Raw genomic sequence first — 16,839 nt, 5'->3', positions numbered from 1 at the left:
GAGCCTGCTTGGGATGCTGTCTCTCTCTCTCTCCGTTTCTCTCAAAATGAATAAATAAATAAAATACATATCTATCTATCTATCTATCTATCTATCTATCTATATATCTATCGATCTATCTATCTATCTCAACACCTCGGTCCCACTCCCACTCGAATTATTACAGACCCAGATCTTATGTATGACTAGTGTGTGACACACTCCTTAAGTATGACAAAAACTTACTTTGACATACCAGAAGAGCTTTACTTTCAAATTTATTTGCTGCTGTTAGAAATGTAATTAGCGTTGTTTTCTCCAACTAGAACCCAGGGGAGGAAAATGAGCCCAGAGTCTCAGGCTACTTCCTCCAGTTTGCCTCCGTGGTAAAAGGAGAACCTGGCAGGAGAAAAAGAAAATTGTAGGCGTTTTGCGCAATCCCTGGAGCCCTATTGCTTCTGCTGACCGCTGCCCAGTGTGGTCCAGCGAATCGATTCTGAAGCACAAGGGGCAAACACATCCCGAAACTGCCGCCAGCCAGACATTGCTTCCCAGTGAAAAGTAGAAAGTGTCTTCAGCCCTGCGTTTCAACACCCATATTTCTGAAAGACTTCATAAAAGCTATGGAAATGATGTCCCGGCTCGTAACTAGAACTTACCAAGACGGAAGCAAGAGCTAACAAGTTCTACCAACTTTCCATTCATAGGGTTGAAGGCTGGTTGCAAAAAATCCATCATGCCCCTCACGAGTCCTCGGTGGTAGGAAGACCTGACGTTTCTCATCTGTCATCTTTCTCTTTCAGGATCTTGAAAAGGTGTCAGAGCTCTGTCCGTAGCACGGAGAGACCAGGCAATGAGCGCTTAGAAGAGGAATTACTAGGCCTAAGATGGAAGAGAAAAGACTGTCTGAAAGAATAGAGAACAGTCTGGAAGCATCCTGGTTCCCTTGTCTGCAGGGCTTCCAACTTAGGCCTTCTAAACCAAAGGAGTAATTCCACATGAACTCAGACGAGCCCGTCCTGCCTCAATTGTGCCCTCCTCGCAATGGCAGGCATACCTTTAATGGAATTTGAAGGCCTTTTCCGTAAAGACAGAAAAATATAAAGTCTGCTCTTTACCTCCTCGCTTTTTGGACACAAATGTGAAAACATTTTCACATCGTATCATTTATTTCTATCTTATGGTAAAAACATCTGTTTTAGGGGGTTATTACGTTATATTTCCAGAAAGGTAACTTCATAATCTGTCCACTAAATCTCAAGAATGTTTAGCTTCTCTTTCTCTTCCTAAATTCTGTACAATCACAGCATGGTGCTCCTCTCAAGGGGACTCCATACAGCCTCATCCTGTGCTTTGAGTTTCCCTGCATTATCTTGTTCAAATAGTCCGGTGCAAGCTGAGGTTAGTGGATAAAAAAGTAGACCAGGAACAGGCCTTGGCTTCTTTCTGAGGCCCCTTTTCAAAGGCAGGACTTCAGAGAGGCACTTTGTGTTCAGACCTCAAAAGGACCATTCCTTCTTGAGTTGTCACCTGAAATAGCTTACCTTTCTTGGTACAATAATTCCTCTAGGTCTAATTGTCTCCGGGCCAAATAACCCTCGTTCCTCTGACTTCTAGGTCTTCCGGCCAAGGGGCAAATTCCCACAGCCCCGTGTCACTAGTTCCAGTACCTAGGACAGACACCTGCACCACGGTTGGCCATTTGCAGGCCTTCGGGCAGCTGTCTGATCTTTGCCTAGAAAGTAATAGCACAGGCCAGCTGATATCAGAGAGTCCTGGGTTTAAAAACTGGCTTAAGAGCTTCTAATTGTACAACCTTCCCCAAGTTGCACAACAAATCTTAAAATAAGTTTCCTCGTCTATAAAACGGAGATGCTAATAATATCCCGCAATATCTCTGACAATGAAAGAATGTCTATATAGTGCATAGCACTTAGTAGGCATTTGGAAGTACTGATTCTTTGCTCCTTTTTCTAAGCCACTATGGCTGGGTTTATATATCTAAATGTTAGGATTTTACAAAGACTAAAACAGAATCTTTTAAGGAGTTTCATTATAGTCAGCAATAACATTATAGTCAGCAATAACAAAGTCTTTATACTTGTGTTTATTTATCATCTGATTTCTTATTATGTGTCTATCATATTATATTTTAGCTGTCTGATTAGACTATGAGATCATGCAGAGTTGGATCTCTGTTTAAAATTCTCTCTATACCCACAGGACTTAAACGCATTCAGTAAATGCTTGATAGATGACAAATGAATTCATGAGTTCCTCAGTAAGCATTTAGGCCATGGACTTTGCTAATGCCTACGTCCCATGAGTGCTTTCAAGCGAATAAACATTTGCTGAGCATATGGAATGCTCAACATAGTATCTCCTAAGGAGCCGAGGCCCTTACAAGAAAGTGAAGTCCTAATCACTTTATAGTCAAGCATAAGAACATCTATAACAAGGATAAACCTGTGCCAGAAGCTAGAGAGAGCATGCTGGGGCATTCAGGGGAAAGAGTGATTACCTTTGGTTAAGAGGATTAAGAAATCTTCATTGAAGAATGAGTTATCACTGGAAGTGAACCTTGGAAGATGAGTAAGATTCCAACAGCAGTGGAGAGAAGATGCTCCAGGGGAAGTTTGAGCCAAAGGCAGAATGTGAGATGGGCGTTCAGAGGGCTGCAAGTTTGAAGCACAAAATATGTGCAAGTCGGTTAGAGCTGCAAAGACAAGGAAGGCTTTGAAAGCTAGCCAGACTGAAAAATTGTTTCCTTTTTTTTTTTTTTAATGTTTATCTATTTTTGAGAGAGAGAGAGAGAGGGCAGGGGAAGGGCAGAGAGGGAGGGAGACACAGAACCTAAAGCAGGCTCCAGGCTCTGAGCTGTCAGCACAGAGCCCAACGCGGGCCCGAACTCACAAACTGTCAGATCGTGACCTGAGCCGAAGTCGGACCCCCAACCGACTGAGCCACCCAGGCGCCTCTGAAAATTGGTTCTTGAGTCAGGCAATGAGAGGTCCTGAAAATTTAGAGCAGAGAAGTTTTAGATTTATAGTAGTTTCCCCTTATCCCTGGGAGATATGTTCCCAAACCCCCAGTGGATGCCTGACACCGTGGAAAGTACGAACCCTATATATACTAGGGTTTTTCCTATACATATGTACCTATGAGATGTTTAATTTATAAATTAGGTACAGTAAGAAATTAACAATAAGGAGAAAATAGAATAACTATAATAATATACTGTAATAAAAGTTATATGAACGTGGTCTCCCTCTCAGAATATCTTACTGTACACTCACCGTCCTCCTTGTGATGATGTGAGATGGTAAAATGCCCCCATGATGAGATGAATTCATGTGAATGACAAATGGCTCAGGCACTGTGACTTAGTGTTAGGCTCCTACTAACGTTCTGAGGGTTTGTCAAAAGGATTATCTGCTTCCAGACTGCAGCTGACTGTGGATAACTGAACTGGTGGAAAGTGAAACCACAGATAAGGGAAGACTACTGTAATTAAGGTTGATTGAGTGTCTTCATTTTACAGATTAGGCAGGTGAGTTTCAGACAGATTAAATGACTTGCCCAGAACGCCGAGTGGCAGGGAAGGAAATCTACAGAGGTCCCTTGACATTCCCACCACACCGGAGCCATTGCTTCGGAAGATCTGCTGTGCAGCAGGGTAGGCTGGGCTGGAGGGAGGGGGACCGAAGCCAGGGAAGCCAGCCGAGAGGAAATGACTGCCGTTTCCTTTACATTCCTGCAGTGAAACCCTGCCCCACACAGTGTGACCTCAAACATAAGATGGTCTCCTATTTTCCCAGAGAAGATGCAAAAAGGTTTTGCGAATCTGAACGTAGAAACTGACTAAAGATGGTGGACGGAGCCAGATTTTGAAGCAAATATTCAGTAAGCCAGTCTTACTGAGTCTGGACCTTGAGGGGAGTGAGTGCTATGATCAGATTTGCATTTTAGAAAGGGAATTTTGTCAGCAGTTGTGGAGTCTGGATTCAAGGGGTAAACTGGGAGGCAGAGAGGTAAGAAGAGGTCTGCAGAAATCCAAGAGGCGTGGTGGCTCAGGCGAGGTTGGTGGCTGGCAGGAACGGGTGGAAAAGACAGGCGGGAGAGACAGTTGCCAAGTGTTTGAGACATGGTTCCTTTACAGAGGGGGAGGGGAGAGTCAAAGGTGTCTCCAGAGTTTCTGTTTTGAGCAGTTTGGTGGATAGGAGGGCCACTGACTGTGAGCTGCAAGGCACATTGATGACACATTTACAAAGCTCGGAAGTGGCATTAGGAAGGGAAAGATAAAGGCAAAGGATAGGAGAGAAAGGATGTGACCAAAACATAAGCAGAAGAGTCAGGAGTGGCTGAGATGGGGAAGAGGCTGAGCTCTGGGAAACTTTATTCGTCCCATGCCTTTCCCACCAGCTTACATTTCCAAATTGTCCAGAGGCTTAATCACGCGGTACCATTCAGAAAGATTTTCTTTCCTGCTCTGATTATTCCAGAAGGAACAGGAAAACATGGTAATTACCACTCGTAATTTCCTCTCAGGAAAAGCTAAAACTCCTGCAAAATGAGCGTAGTATTTCGTTGACATAGAACAAAAATGGAACAGACTGGAAACAATCTTCCTTCGAAGACAAGCATAAACAAAGTCACTGACCATAACCACTTCTGTCTCAACTGCTGTTGCCAAAGGAGAAAATGGCTAGAAGATCATTGGTCTAGGAATAGGGTGATCAAGCTGTCCTGAGTTGCCTGGGACTTCCATGGTCTTATCAGGAAGAGTCTCACATCCCAGAATCCTTCAGTATCACCCTATCTGGAAATTAGACTTAGATCCTAATCCCGATTCTATTACTGATTGGTTGTGAAAACCTGGAACACAGCTTTTCTGAGCAGAGTTTTCTCATCCGTAAAACGAGAGGAAGGGCTTCCCTTTTTACATTTTCCCTGAGGGGAGTTCATTCAGTCTCATGAATTTAAATATCAGGTGATATTGTGATTTATAATATGAACTATACATTTGGTTTCTGTATAAAGCTCCTAAAACCCTTGGAATTTAAGTGCTGCAAGCCCTAAAGGTGTCTTCTGTTATGTTCATGAGGTGACTTTTGGCAAGTCCTTAGGTAGCTTAAAAATGGGGGCTGGTTGCCAGAGAAACCAACCACGTGATCAGAGGGTTGGAGTCTCACCTCCACACCCCTCACCCCTACCTCTGGGAAGGGTGAGGAAGCTGGAGATTGAGTTCAATCACCAATGGCCAATAATTTAACCGATCATGCCTATGTAATGAACCCTCCATAAGAACCCAAAGGACAGGTTTAGGGAGCTTCCAGGTTGGTAAAAATGTGGAGGTTTGGGAAGAGTGGCACACTTGAAGAGGCATGGGGGCTCTCTGCCCTTTCCCCATACCTTGACCTATGTATTTCTTCCACCTGGATCTTCCTGGTTGCTGTTCTTTTGTAATAAGCCAGTAATATAGTAAGATGTTTCCCTGAGTTCTGTGAGCTGTTCTAGCAAGTGAATGGAACCCAAGGACTGGGTCACGGGAACCTCTATAGCACAGGTGACAACCTGGACTCTTGATTAGCATCTGAAGTGGGGGGGGGGGGCAGTCTTGTGGGACTGAATTTACCTGAATTCTTCAGGTGGATAGCATCAGAATTGGTTTGTGGGATGCCCAACTGGTGTCGAAGACTTGCTTGGTGGTATGAAAAAACCCCCCACATATTGGATCCAACGACTCCAAATTTTGTATCTCCAGGTCTGACCATCCCCTCTCACCCTCAGGCTACACACTTGAATTTCCAACCTCCTACTCAGCACCTTCACCGTCCAGTAGCCCGCAAGCACCTCGAGGCTCAAACAGAACTCTTGAGTTTCTCCCCAAACCTGTTCTCCCCAGGTTTCTTCCGTAGCTTCTCTTAGTAAATGACACCACCAGCCAGCCAATTGCTTGAACCAAAAACCTAGGAATCATCTTTGATTTCCTTACTTGTCCTCTGTCTCGATTCTAGGCCAAAAAGCAAGTTCTGTGAGCTCAACCTCTAAAATGTATCCCCAATACATCTACTTCTCCAAACAGTAGCCAGAGGACCTTATAAGAATAAAACCCCAGCTCCTTGCTACGGCCCAGGAGGCCCTCTGGATCCAGCCTCTGCTTTGCTGTCCCATCTCACCCCGCCCCTCACCCCTCTCTCCCTCGGGTCCAGCCACACTGGCCTTTCCCGATCCCCAGCTGCAGAAACTTCGCACTCCTTTGTCACTAGGCCCGGACTCCTGTCTGCCCGGATGGCAGTTTTGTGCAGCTGGCTCCTTCTAGTCACTCCGGTCTTGGCTCAAATGTCCCCCCTACACAGGCCTGCTCTGACCACCCACCCTGTGCCCAGGCCGATGCTGCCCAGGAGAGCATGAGCTGGGCCCGAGCCATGTGGACCCCTGCCCGGGAGGACAGCTTGGCGGGGAGAAGGGCTTCCATACCATGAGACTGTATGGAGTGGACCCCCCCCAATCAAGACAGGGCGGGAACGATAGCATGACCCCCAAGCCCAGGAGGTACAGCTGGAGAGACTCAGCAAGGGAGTCTATGAGAACACAGAAAATCCCCAGAAAAACAAAGTAAAACAAAACAAAAACACCAAGGAAGCAAATAATAAGAGCTTTAAGTATTAGAAGAACTTGAGGGCTGGAAGCAAGCTTCTAACCGGGAAATAAGAACTCTTGATTCCCTTCCCCTCATCCTTTGGCAAACTTCAGAATGGAGGGGAGAGGAGATGAGCAAATAAGGGACAGGAGCTAACCTGGACTTCTGCCCTGAGGCAGGTCTGCCGCTCCTCTCTGCAGGCACGAGGGAGGGATGATCTTTCCTGGGACTTGCCACTCTGATTTCTGAATTGAGACCATGTTTGGACTTTCTGCAACTGTAGGGCTTTCTGTTACCTAAGAATGCCCAGATAAACCTCAGGGCTGCTGTAGGCGGCAGGGGAAAACCTTCCCTTTTAGGATACATGTTTAAGAGACAGGCAAAAATAAAGCCATATTGTGATCACATCCCGCGAACTGTCCTACCTTCCAATGACAAGCAGCCCAGCTTGGAGCTAAGCCAGGGTCTGTCTGAATTCCAGGCCTTTGGAGTCTGTAAAATGTGATCAAGACTACAGCAGCGAGTGAAGGGTTACCCGAATCTCCTCCACTCTGTCTTCTTTGTCCAGAGGCTTTTCTGTGTCTCAAAAATTAGCCTCAAAGTGGGTGATGGGCAGAGAGGAGGGCACTTATTGGGATGAGCACTGGGTGTTGTATGGAAACCAATTTGACAATAAATTATATTTTAAAAAATAAAGTTAAAAAAATTAGCCTCGATTTTACTCAAGAATTAGTAGGTGAATTGTCACTATTCTTTGTGTTTCAGGGATTTCAAATAAAGCTGTTTTAGAAGGATCTTTAAAAAAATTTATTTTCCTGTGTCCACATAGGTGATATTTTGGAATATACGTACTTACTTGGTTTTTCCCTGGTTTTGACAGCCAGCAAGAAACAGACGAGGAGAACCAAACGAGCCTACTCTCAGTCACTTGGTCATACACGTTGGAGCTGAGTGTTCTCCCTTCCCAGAGAAGGGCATTGCACGTTTGGCTCCTGGTTCCGGACAATCCATCGGTGCAAAAGAAATCTGTGAAAATCCCAGCCCGCCGCCAGACAGCTCCTCACGAGGGACTCCTTTACACCTAAAATCATGTCTCCCTTGCTAGTTACCAATTTAACTAGAACTTGCCAATTTAACCATGCAAATGGAGCTTTAAAGGGAAACACCAAGGCTCCATAGCCTAAAAACCAAGGAAGCAAGTTTTCTTCTGCATTATTGTGAGTCAGTGCTTCTGCCCAGAACGGAGCATGTGTTCCCTTGAAGATTTCCTGAGGGTGGCGGCTCTCGTCTTCCCAGGGTGCCCAAGGCATATTTTTGTATTGAATAACGTCAACCAACAAGGAATTCCCTGAAAATTTAAGTAAACGGGCATTTATCTGGGTAGTTAGAATTGCAATTCAGGAGACCCAGCTTCGGGGAGAAACAGGACTCCTGTTCTGAGGAAGACAAAGAGGGGGCAGAGTTAGAAAGACAGAGGTCATGAGTGCAGATCTCTTTTTGGTCCCCTACGGAAACCAGGATTGAAACAAAGGAAAGTGGGATCTGTTGGGCTAATACGCAAATGAGGAAATGAAACTTGTCAGAGCACGTTGGTTCTTTTCAGAGCGAGGAATGTGAATGACTCAGGTGTCATGGTGAGGAGGGAGTTACGTCCTGTCCTGGCCGAGGGCTTGCAGCTGGCAAAAAGTTCACAGTTTCTCTGCTGAGGAGGTCCATACATTCCTCCTGCCCCTTGTGGCCTCGTGGCCCTACTTGAAAGGGACTCTCGCAGCTAGGCTCCATTTTGAAATCTCCTTTACAATAAGAAGTGCTTATCTTGAAAGAAGGTGCTTTTGTGGTGAATTAGAAGATACAACCTCCCTAAAAAATAAGGACCCGGCTCTCTAGCATATTTACCCTTGATCTGAGTTTTATTTTTAATTTTTTGTTATTAAAAACATTTTTTTAGTGTTTATTTTTTAAAGGGAGAGAGAGTGTGTGAGCAGGGGAGGGTCGGAGAGAGAGGGAGAGAGAGAGAGAGAGAGAGAGAGAGAGAGAGAGAGAATCCGAAGCAGGCTCCAGGCTCCAAGCTGTCAGCAGAAAGCCCCATGTGGGGCTCCAATTCATGAGCTGTGAGATCATGGCCTGGGCCTAGGTCAGAAGCTGCCCAGGTGCCCCCTTGAGCGGAGTGTTATATGCCAGACCTTGCCCATGTCCTGGGAATTTCAAAGTTGTATCACAGTGCAACAGTAATTAACAACCTTGTGTTTATCCTCATATGCTGGACACCAGTGCTAAGTGCTTTACAGATACATTCTTACTAAAAATCCCCCTGCTCCCTTGGGATACTATTAGCGCCATGTTTTTTAAGTTTACTTATTTATTTTGAGAGAGAGAGAGCGTGCCCACACAAGCAGGGGAGGGACAGAGAGAAAGGGAGACAGAGAATCCCAAGCAAGCTCCACACCATCAGTGCAGAGCCTGATACGGGACCTGAACTCACAAACTATGAGATCACGACCTGAGCTGAGATCACGAGTCAGACACTTAATCGACCGCGCCATCCAGGCACCCCTGGAAACTCTTCCCATCCAGGTTGCACCCTAGACCAATTAAACCAGAATCTCCAGGGCTGGGACCTGGGCATAAATAGTTTTTAAAGCTCTCCAAGTGACTCCAATGTGCAGCCTTACTGCAAGCCATCCGTGCTAAGCAACCCTAATAATTCGTTCCACCTGCTAATTTTTTTTAACTAGAAAAAAATTCTATTCCATTTCATTGCTTTCCATAAGCAGCCACTGTGGCCCCGTGCTACTGTCTGCATAGCATGTCCTTTCTCCTGGAGGACCCCGCTATCTGAGGCCATAATTTTCCTGTTCTGGAACAAAGCAGGAGTGCTTACTATGGTAGATCTATAATACTTAGGTTTGCAATACATTTTAGAAAGATCCCCCAAATGTATTAATATTACCTTGAAAGGAATTTTAACATTATAGCAGAATTCAGAAGATGGCCATTGCCTTTGTTGCTGTTGAAAAAAAAAGGGAGAGAAAGCTAAAAGAAACAAAGGTGAAATTTCACAGATTTGCAGCTAGGGTGCGCTATCATCGATCCTGGCGTTAGCGCCAACAGCTTGGAAGCGCTGAGACACTGATGCTCTGAAAAGGGCTGTGAAGTCACTTGCCATGCATTGTGACGGGGAGGAAATTCACACTCACACTCATGGTGCGGTGGACGGGGCGCGGTTTCCACAGACAGGCAGACATGGGTTCACGTCCCAGCTCCGCTGTCCACTAGCTGTGACAACCCGCCTTCACGTCTCTGCCCTTCACGGGGCTGCAAGGCTCACTGGCAGGATCGCTTCACTGATCAGAGAGTGTGCGAGGCACCCAGCGCCGTACCTGGCCCAGGGCTGTAATTATCATTATGTGACAGACGCCACGTTATCTACAATTGTGGTCTCACTTAATCCTCACAACGGACCCTCCCAAAGATGCTGTTATTCCCACTGAAGGGAAGTGAGCCCCTCACAGGCTCCACCGTGTGCTCCTGGGTACGCAGTTGTAAAATGCCAGGGTAAGGGCTGTCTCCTGCACCGGAGGCCCGGGTTCTCTGTTTTTCCTGGCTGTCTGGCTGCCACCCCTTGATTCAGAGGCCATCCCATGGCTGGTTTATCTATGAGAACAGAAGGACATCGTCTGTGGATAATGGAGTAAAATAAAAAGGCAAACAAAAATTTGGGGCTATCTCCCCGGCACATGGCAAAGTGACGAAAAAGGTTATTCGGAGCAGAAGGCGCAATGTTATGCATCTATTTTTTTTTTTTTTTTTCTTTTAAAGTGGAGTTCTTGGGGCACCTCCGTGGCTCAGTCGGTCAAGCCTTTGACTTTGGCCCAGGTCACGATCTCACAGTCTGTGAGTTCCAGCCCTGCGTTGGGATCTGTGCTGACAGCTCACAGAGCCTGGAGCCTGCTTTGGATTCTGTGTCTCCCTCTCTCTCTGCCCCACCCCTGCTTGTGCTCTGTCTCTCAAAAATTAATAAACGTTACCAAAAAAAAATATTTTTTTTTTAATAAAATGGAGTTCTACCTGGAAAAGTCCTGGCTAAGAAACTGAAACTGCCAAGCTCAGCCTGGCAGGAAGTGCCCAGACATAGCTCTCTGCTGGGTTAAAAAATCTGGGTGATGGGGCGCCTGGGTGGCTCTGTCGGTTGAGCAACTGACTTCAGCTCAGGTCATGATCTCGCGGTTCATGGGTTCGAGCCCCACGTCGGGCTCTCTGCTGACAGCTCAGAGCCTGGAGTCTGTTTCAGATTTTGTGTCTCCCTCTCTCTCTGCCCCTTCCCTGCTTGTGCTTGGTTTCTCTCATCTCTCAAAAATAAATAAACATTAAAAAAAAAAATGTGGGTGATCCATTGCCTGATCATGTCTGGGTCTTCTGATAGTTCCCCTATTCCTAGAGAATTAAGGATACATTCCTTCTGACATTGGTTTTTACGGTCTTCCATGGGGGATGGTTTGGGAGAACAATCTAAAGAAAATTTTTTTTAAGTTTATTTGCTTATTTATTTTGAGAGAGACAGAGACAGTGTGAGTAGAGGAGGGGCAGAGAGAGAGAGACACAGAGAGAGAGAGACAGAGAATCCCAAGCAGGCTCTGCCCTGTCAGCATGGAGCCCGATGTGGGGCTCAAACTCACAAAAGTATGAGATCATGACCTGAGCCAAAACCAAGAGTTGGACGCTTAACTGACTGAGCCACTCAGGAGCCTCACAATCTGAAGTGATTTAAGGAGACATAAATACTGCTGAATAGTTTAGGAGTTCACTGCATGAGAAACTGGGAAAGAGAGCCCGGGTGGGGCAAACAGTAACGTTTCTCTCACCCTGTCGTACCCTGTCTTACCCAAGAACCATGTTGAACAAACCAGAAACTTAAGAATCATCCTGATTTCTCTCTTCTCTTCATTTCCTGCACCCATTCCATCAGTAAATCTTTATGTTTCCATTTCCAAAATAGAAACTTCTGTCCATCTTCACAATCACTCCCCTATTCCTTGCCACTAACGTCTCCCCACCAGGGCCACTGCAGGGATCTCTTAAGTGGTCTCCTGCTTGCATTCTGGCCTCCTTCCAGTCCATTCTCCTGTTAATGTTCTCGTAGCAGTCATCACCATCTTCAATTATTGCGATAATTTATTTCTCTTAGTTTGTTTTTGCTGTCTGCTTCCTTTACTAGAATGTCAGCTCCATCGGGCAGGGGCCAGGTCTGTCTTATTCCTCACTGTACCACAACTTCTGACATCTCGAAGCTTCTTGATAAACACATAGGGAGGAAACGAAAGGGTGAGTGAATACACAACTTCAAATATGAAGTCACATTTGTAACTTGCCTCCTCAGAAAGTTCTCATGAGACTGGCTTCCCAGACTGGTGGGATGGGGAAAAGGACCTTCTGTATTTTGACGACTCCTGAAAAGAACATGAGAACACAGTCTGGCGCAGGGGTTGCAAATGCCAAAGGGCTCAGGCAGGTACCACCAATCTGGAGGCTGTAAGCTGTGTGTAAGCCACAATGAGGGCGGGGGCCATGACCATCTAGAGACCCCCATAACTTCGACTAATGCGGCCTTATCAGCTCCAGCCAACTGTGTCTGAGTGGCAACAAGAGCCCAGGGGTGTCACATCTCCCGAGCTTTCAAAAGAAGATGGAAAGTTTCTGCATCAGCTAGAATTGGGTTCGGCTGGGAGTACTGACCTGAAAGAGTAGCTTAAGTGAGGTAGACGTGTATTTCTCTCTCACAAAAAAGAGGTCTGGGACGTGTCCTGGACTCACGGAGGCTCAGTGGAATGAGGGACCTAAACTTCTAATTTACTGCCCCGCTCAGCATGGTTTCCATTTCCAAGGTTCCCTCATGACCCAGTGGACTGCTGTGGCTCCAGCCATTACTCCTCATTCCAGGGAGCAGGAAGGAAAAGGAGAAAAGAAAGAACCTGACCATTCTTTTATAAGATTCCCCGGAAGCTTCATGGCCTATTATTTCATTTCATTGGCCAGAACTAAATCATACAGCTACTCCTCACTGCAAAGGAGGCCGGAAAGTATAATCTTTCTTCTGAGTGGACGTGTGGCCAGCTAAGAAAGAAGGGGAGAATGGATATTGGAGTTCTCAACGACAAGTCTCCGCCAGAGCTGGCCTTTTCTGTGAAATCCTCGGGTTTTAACACCATGACAGACAAATGAAGCATGTCTGCCAATTGGTTCAGCGGAGAGGTTTTGTGAACCCTGCTTAGGGGAGCAAATACGGATGCCATACATTTCTGTGGCAGGTTGGGCTAGTCGGTGAGTGGGGGTGGTGAGGGTCATAAACAGGGCTTGGACCGGGAATCCAGACAGGAGTGTGTTCAGGTGGCCTGGGGGGAGGGGGGGGCACTGTGGAGGTGGCAGCGGGAAAGGGTGAGGAGATACGGTCCTTGGCCTGTGCTCCCAAGGAGTGCGTGGGGCCTGGGCAGATCAGGGAGGTCCTTGGCTGCCGTGGCTTCTCTCACCTTGAGGTCTTAGCTCTTCTGATGGCTGCAATTCCAGTCTCCTCTCTATCGTGAGGTCTCTCTTCTTTCTGACCTTCACTGAAAGTGCTCTCTCACACTAGGTCAGGGTCACTCTTTCTGGAGGGATAAGGAAGCCTGAGTTAGATCCGAATTCCCCAAGCCCTCTCCAGCCCTCTTCGGTCACTGCTGCTACCCTCTCAGACTGGGGCTTCACTTCCTCTCAGGCTCAGTGATGATTCCCCTCAGAATAGCTCGGTCTCCCAGGCACGTCAGACCTTGTTGGCAGGAAGGATACCACCCCACGTGTTGGAAAAACCACTGGGTTTGCAGGCAGACTTCCCTCCCTTGAATCTTTTCTGCATGGCTTACTAGTTAAGTGACTATAAATACTTTAAGAACTGTAAACTGGAGAATAGAGTTCTCCTTACCTACTTCATTAAGCGTTATGAAGGGTTCACAGAGATCATATATATATATATGGCCTTTGTATCAAAGAAGAAAAAATCTAAATAGCTCTAAATATAAATAGAAGGTTCCAGTAAAGACTCTCTGTATCGTCTATATGTTTGAAATTGATGACTTTATTGACACAAACTTTGCAATAGAAAGTGTTATGTTAAGAGAATAGTGAGAATCAGTTCTTGTATCATACACACAGGAAAAAACTGCAGGTGAATTTCCAGTAACACGGTTTAACTTCTGATCACTACCTTTTTGTGAAATCCAGATTGTGCCAGGGAGGCGCAGATCATATATGCCCCTCATTCCTTTCTCCCCCAGAAGTGAGACATTGTTTCTATATAAAACAGAGATACCCTCTCCAGTTAATGCATTCCACGCAAGGTGCAACAGTTACATGAAGCACAAACAAGGCTGTAGAGAGAAACTGGTGTAGTCCACGACCCACGGACAGGGGCATGCTGGGGAAGGAACACCCCACACAGAGACACGACACATGTGCCTAGGAGAATGAGCCCTTGAGCTTGCAGGATTGTTGCCAACCTTTGGCAGTTGGGGGCTCCTGCTGAGTAACGCCAATGAGCCCTTGAACTTGCAGGATTGTTGCCAACCTTTGGCCGTTGGGGGCTCCCGCTGAGTAACGCCAGTGGAGACATCAGAGCCACAGATGTTGCTTGTATTGTATTATTATTATTTAATTTTCAGAACATGAAGTTCTTTAAAAGCCCTTTCTCAAAGAATCAAAACGATAGAGGTTTGGGAAAACTGTAGCTTTGTGTATGGTAAAGAGGCTTGTGCAGTGATTAGGAGAACACCCAGATCCGTCTAGGAGAGAAAGCTACCCTGAATGTAAAAGTGAGAATTCACAACATACCCTACATTTTAGGGTCTAAGTTAGTCCCCTAGTTATAAAGTCCACTGTCAGATTCAGAATATACAAGGGTGACTGGCCAGACTCAAAATCTCTTAGCATCTGCAAGGTGCCTGGTGTAGGGCTGGTATTCAATGTTTAATGAATACAGTCTACAAAAGGAGGAAGGAAGGAAGGAAGGAAGGGAAGGAGGGAGGAAAGGAGGGAGGGAGGGAGGAAGGGAGGAAGGAGAGAAGGAGAAAAGGAAGGAAGGAAGGGAGGGAGGGAGGGAAGGGAGGAAGGGAGGGAGGGAGGGAGGGAGGAACGAGAGAAGGAGAAAAGGAAGGAAGGAAGGAAGGGAGGGAGAGAGGGAGGGAGGGAGGAAGGGAGGAAGGAGAGAAGGAGAAAAGGAAGGAAGGGAGGGAGGAAGGAAGGGAGGGAGGGAGGGAGGGAGGAAGGGAGGAAGGGAAGAAGGGAGGGAGGCTGTGCTTGTGTTTGAGGAATAACAAAATTGACAAGTAATGAGGCCAAGTTTCTAAATGTTAACCTACATGTCACTTCTCTGGACCGTATTACATAAACAGACACCATCAGGCTGCCCATTTCTGCTAAACATGGAGTTTATTGGTATCATTTGGTACAACTTTAGTCCTACCTTTCCCAGTCCAGGCATGTTAACAATCCTTTAAAATTATGCTACATTACTTTGGAGGAAGATGCTTCCACCTTAACACGTGTAAAGAAAGGTTAGATAATTTTAATCTATCAAAATATTTTTTTTACTGCCTCTGATTTCTAACACAGTGCACGTCGGTCAATGTGATGGCACATCAACTCGGCACTGCCTTTCTAAAGCGATTCCTTCGGGCGCCTGGGTGGCTCAGTAGGTTAAGTGTCCGACTTCAGCTCAGGTCACGATCTCGCGGTCCGTGGGTTCGAGCCCCGCGTCGGGCTCTGGGCTGACAGCTGGAGCCTGGAGCCTGCTTCCGGTTCTGCATCTCCCTCATTCATGCTCTGTCTCTCTCTGTCTCAAAAATAAATAAACGTTAAAAAAAAAATAAAAAAAAATAAAGCGATTCCTTCACAGAAAGCACACGACGTAGTCTTAGGCCTGGTGCTGTGTACGAGAGGCCGGAGGGAGGCCGTATGTGCTGCCAGTATGTTCTGGATTATCTGCCTCTTGCGAGCAGTGTCTACGCTTTGATTAACAATTGCAAATGACCCAACTGGAGAGAACAGACACTCAAGAGCACAAGCGAAGAGAACTGGGACGCTCTGAAATGCAATGTCTGGCTGAGCCCTGAGGGCCGTCCCGGTCAGATGTGTTGACCACGGTGACCACGATATTGCTGTACGTGGGCAAACACGGACACCTGTATGGGGGGGGGGGGGGGACACTGAAGGCAGATGAGAGACAGGTGTGACTGCATCACAGAGACCTCCCAAAACATGCTGTGAGCACGGGTGGGGTTAGTTTGTGTGACACTGGATCTCTGAATCTGTCTCGTACTGAGCTAAAGAGACGGGTGTCACGGGTTTTCCCTGTTTCTCGGTCTCTCCTACATCTGGGTTTACAGGTGGGCGGAAGACGACTGTTAAGTGAACACAGTAAGCTTTCCGATGGTGGGCTTCCTTCCGAAAGACAGAACGAAGGAACAGGCCGACCCGCAAGAGTGCACACCGCCACGGCCAGCGGGGCTTAGAGCCCACGTGCGCGTCGTTCTCCCAGGAAACGCACTCCGTCCACTTTTCTCCGTGTCACAAACCCGCCAGTGGCTCTCGCTCACCACGGCCACATCAGACCGCATCGCACGGGTTGCAGAGAGGCACGGTCACTGCAGCGTATCACCATGTGCAAGCACTGTGCCAGTAGAGCTCTGTGGTGAGGAGGGCGCCGAGAAAGTCCCCGCAGCCCAGGCAGCCGCTCGCTGCCTGGCAAGACGGTCCCTCAGGGCACTCAGCAGCGCTCACGTTCAGCAGGGGCCACCAGCTCCTTCAAGGCTCCTTGATGGGCTCCAGTAGGGGGAGGGCACCAGAGTTGTCCATCTGCGCTGCTAGCCGAACGCTCCTGCTAGTTAACACAGTTCTTCGTGATTCTTCGACTTCTGTCCGCCTGTCGGATACTGTCCGTAACATTAATGGTGACTTCTTTTGCAGACATTCGCTTAGCGTCTCTTTTAGCCTGTTAGAAAGGTTAACATCATGAACTGAGTTAGCAGAACACATCCCGGTTTGCATTAATCTCCTGAGATTGCTACACACACGTGCGCACACACAGGCAAGAAGAACGACCCACAGGAACACATGCACATGTCCTCCTTTTCAAAGCTTTCTCTGTCGAAACTCTCATGTTGACCTAGCACAGAGCCTGGCATCAGGCATGC

At 46.9% G+C, this 16,839-nt stretch overlaps 1 protein-coding gene and 1 long non-coding RNA gene across 2 annotated transcripts in view; both read right to left on the bottom strand.

The window, feature by feature from the left end:
* Nucleotides 1–239: 239 nt before the first annotated feature.
* Nucleotides 240–9,808, bottom strand: LOC122211207. The gene is made up of 8 exons (XR_006198558.1): nucleotides 9,573–9,808; nucleotides 7,479–7,648; nucleotides 3,276–3,447; nucleotides 2,893–2,992; nucleotides 2,501–2,654; nucleotides 1,524–1,714; nucleotides 639–855; nucleotides 240–378 (listed from the first exon to the last, which is right to left on the bottom strand). It is a non-coding gene; the product is annotated as an uncharacterized LOC122211207 (long non-coding RNA).
* Nucleotides 9,809–15,480: 5,672 nt separating this feature from the next.
* Nucleotides 15,481–16,839, bottom strand: part of BAALC (BAALC binder of MAP3K1 and KLF4) — an 85,100-nt gene continuing 83,741 nt past the window's right edge. Inside the window, exon 3 of the mRNA XM_042923494.1 lies at nucleotides 15,481–16,637. Within this exon, the coding sequence (XP_042779428.1) occupies nucleotides 16,527–16,637 (111 nt within the window). The 3' untranslated portion in view covers nucleotides 15,481–16,526. The remainder of the gene's footprint in view (nucleotides 16,638–16,839) is intronic.

The sequence above is a fragment of the Panthera leo genome, chromosome F2, assembly GCF_018350215.1.
Source record: "Panthera leo isolate Ple1 chromosome F2, P.leo_Ple1_pat1.1, whole genome shotgun sequence".
Lineage (NCBI taxonomy): Eukaryota > Metazoa > Chordata > Mammalia > Carnivora > Felidae > Panthera > Panthera leo.
The sequence above is the reverse complement of the archived record's forward strand: the minus strand, read 5'-3'. Positions and strand labels throughout refer to the sequence as shown.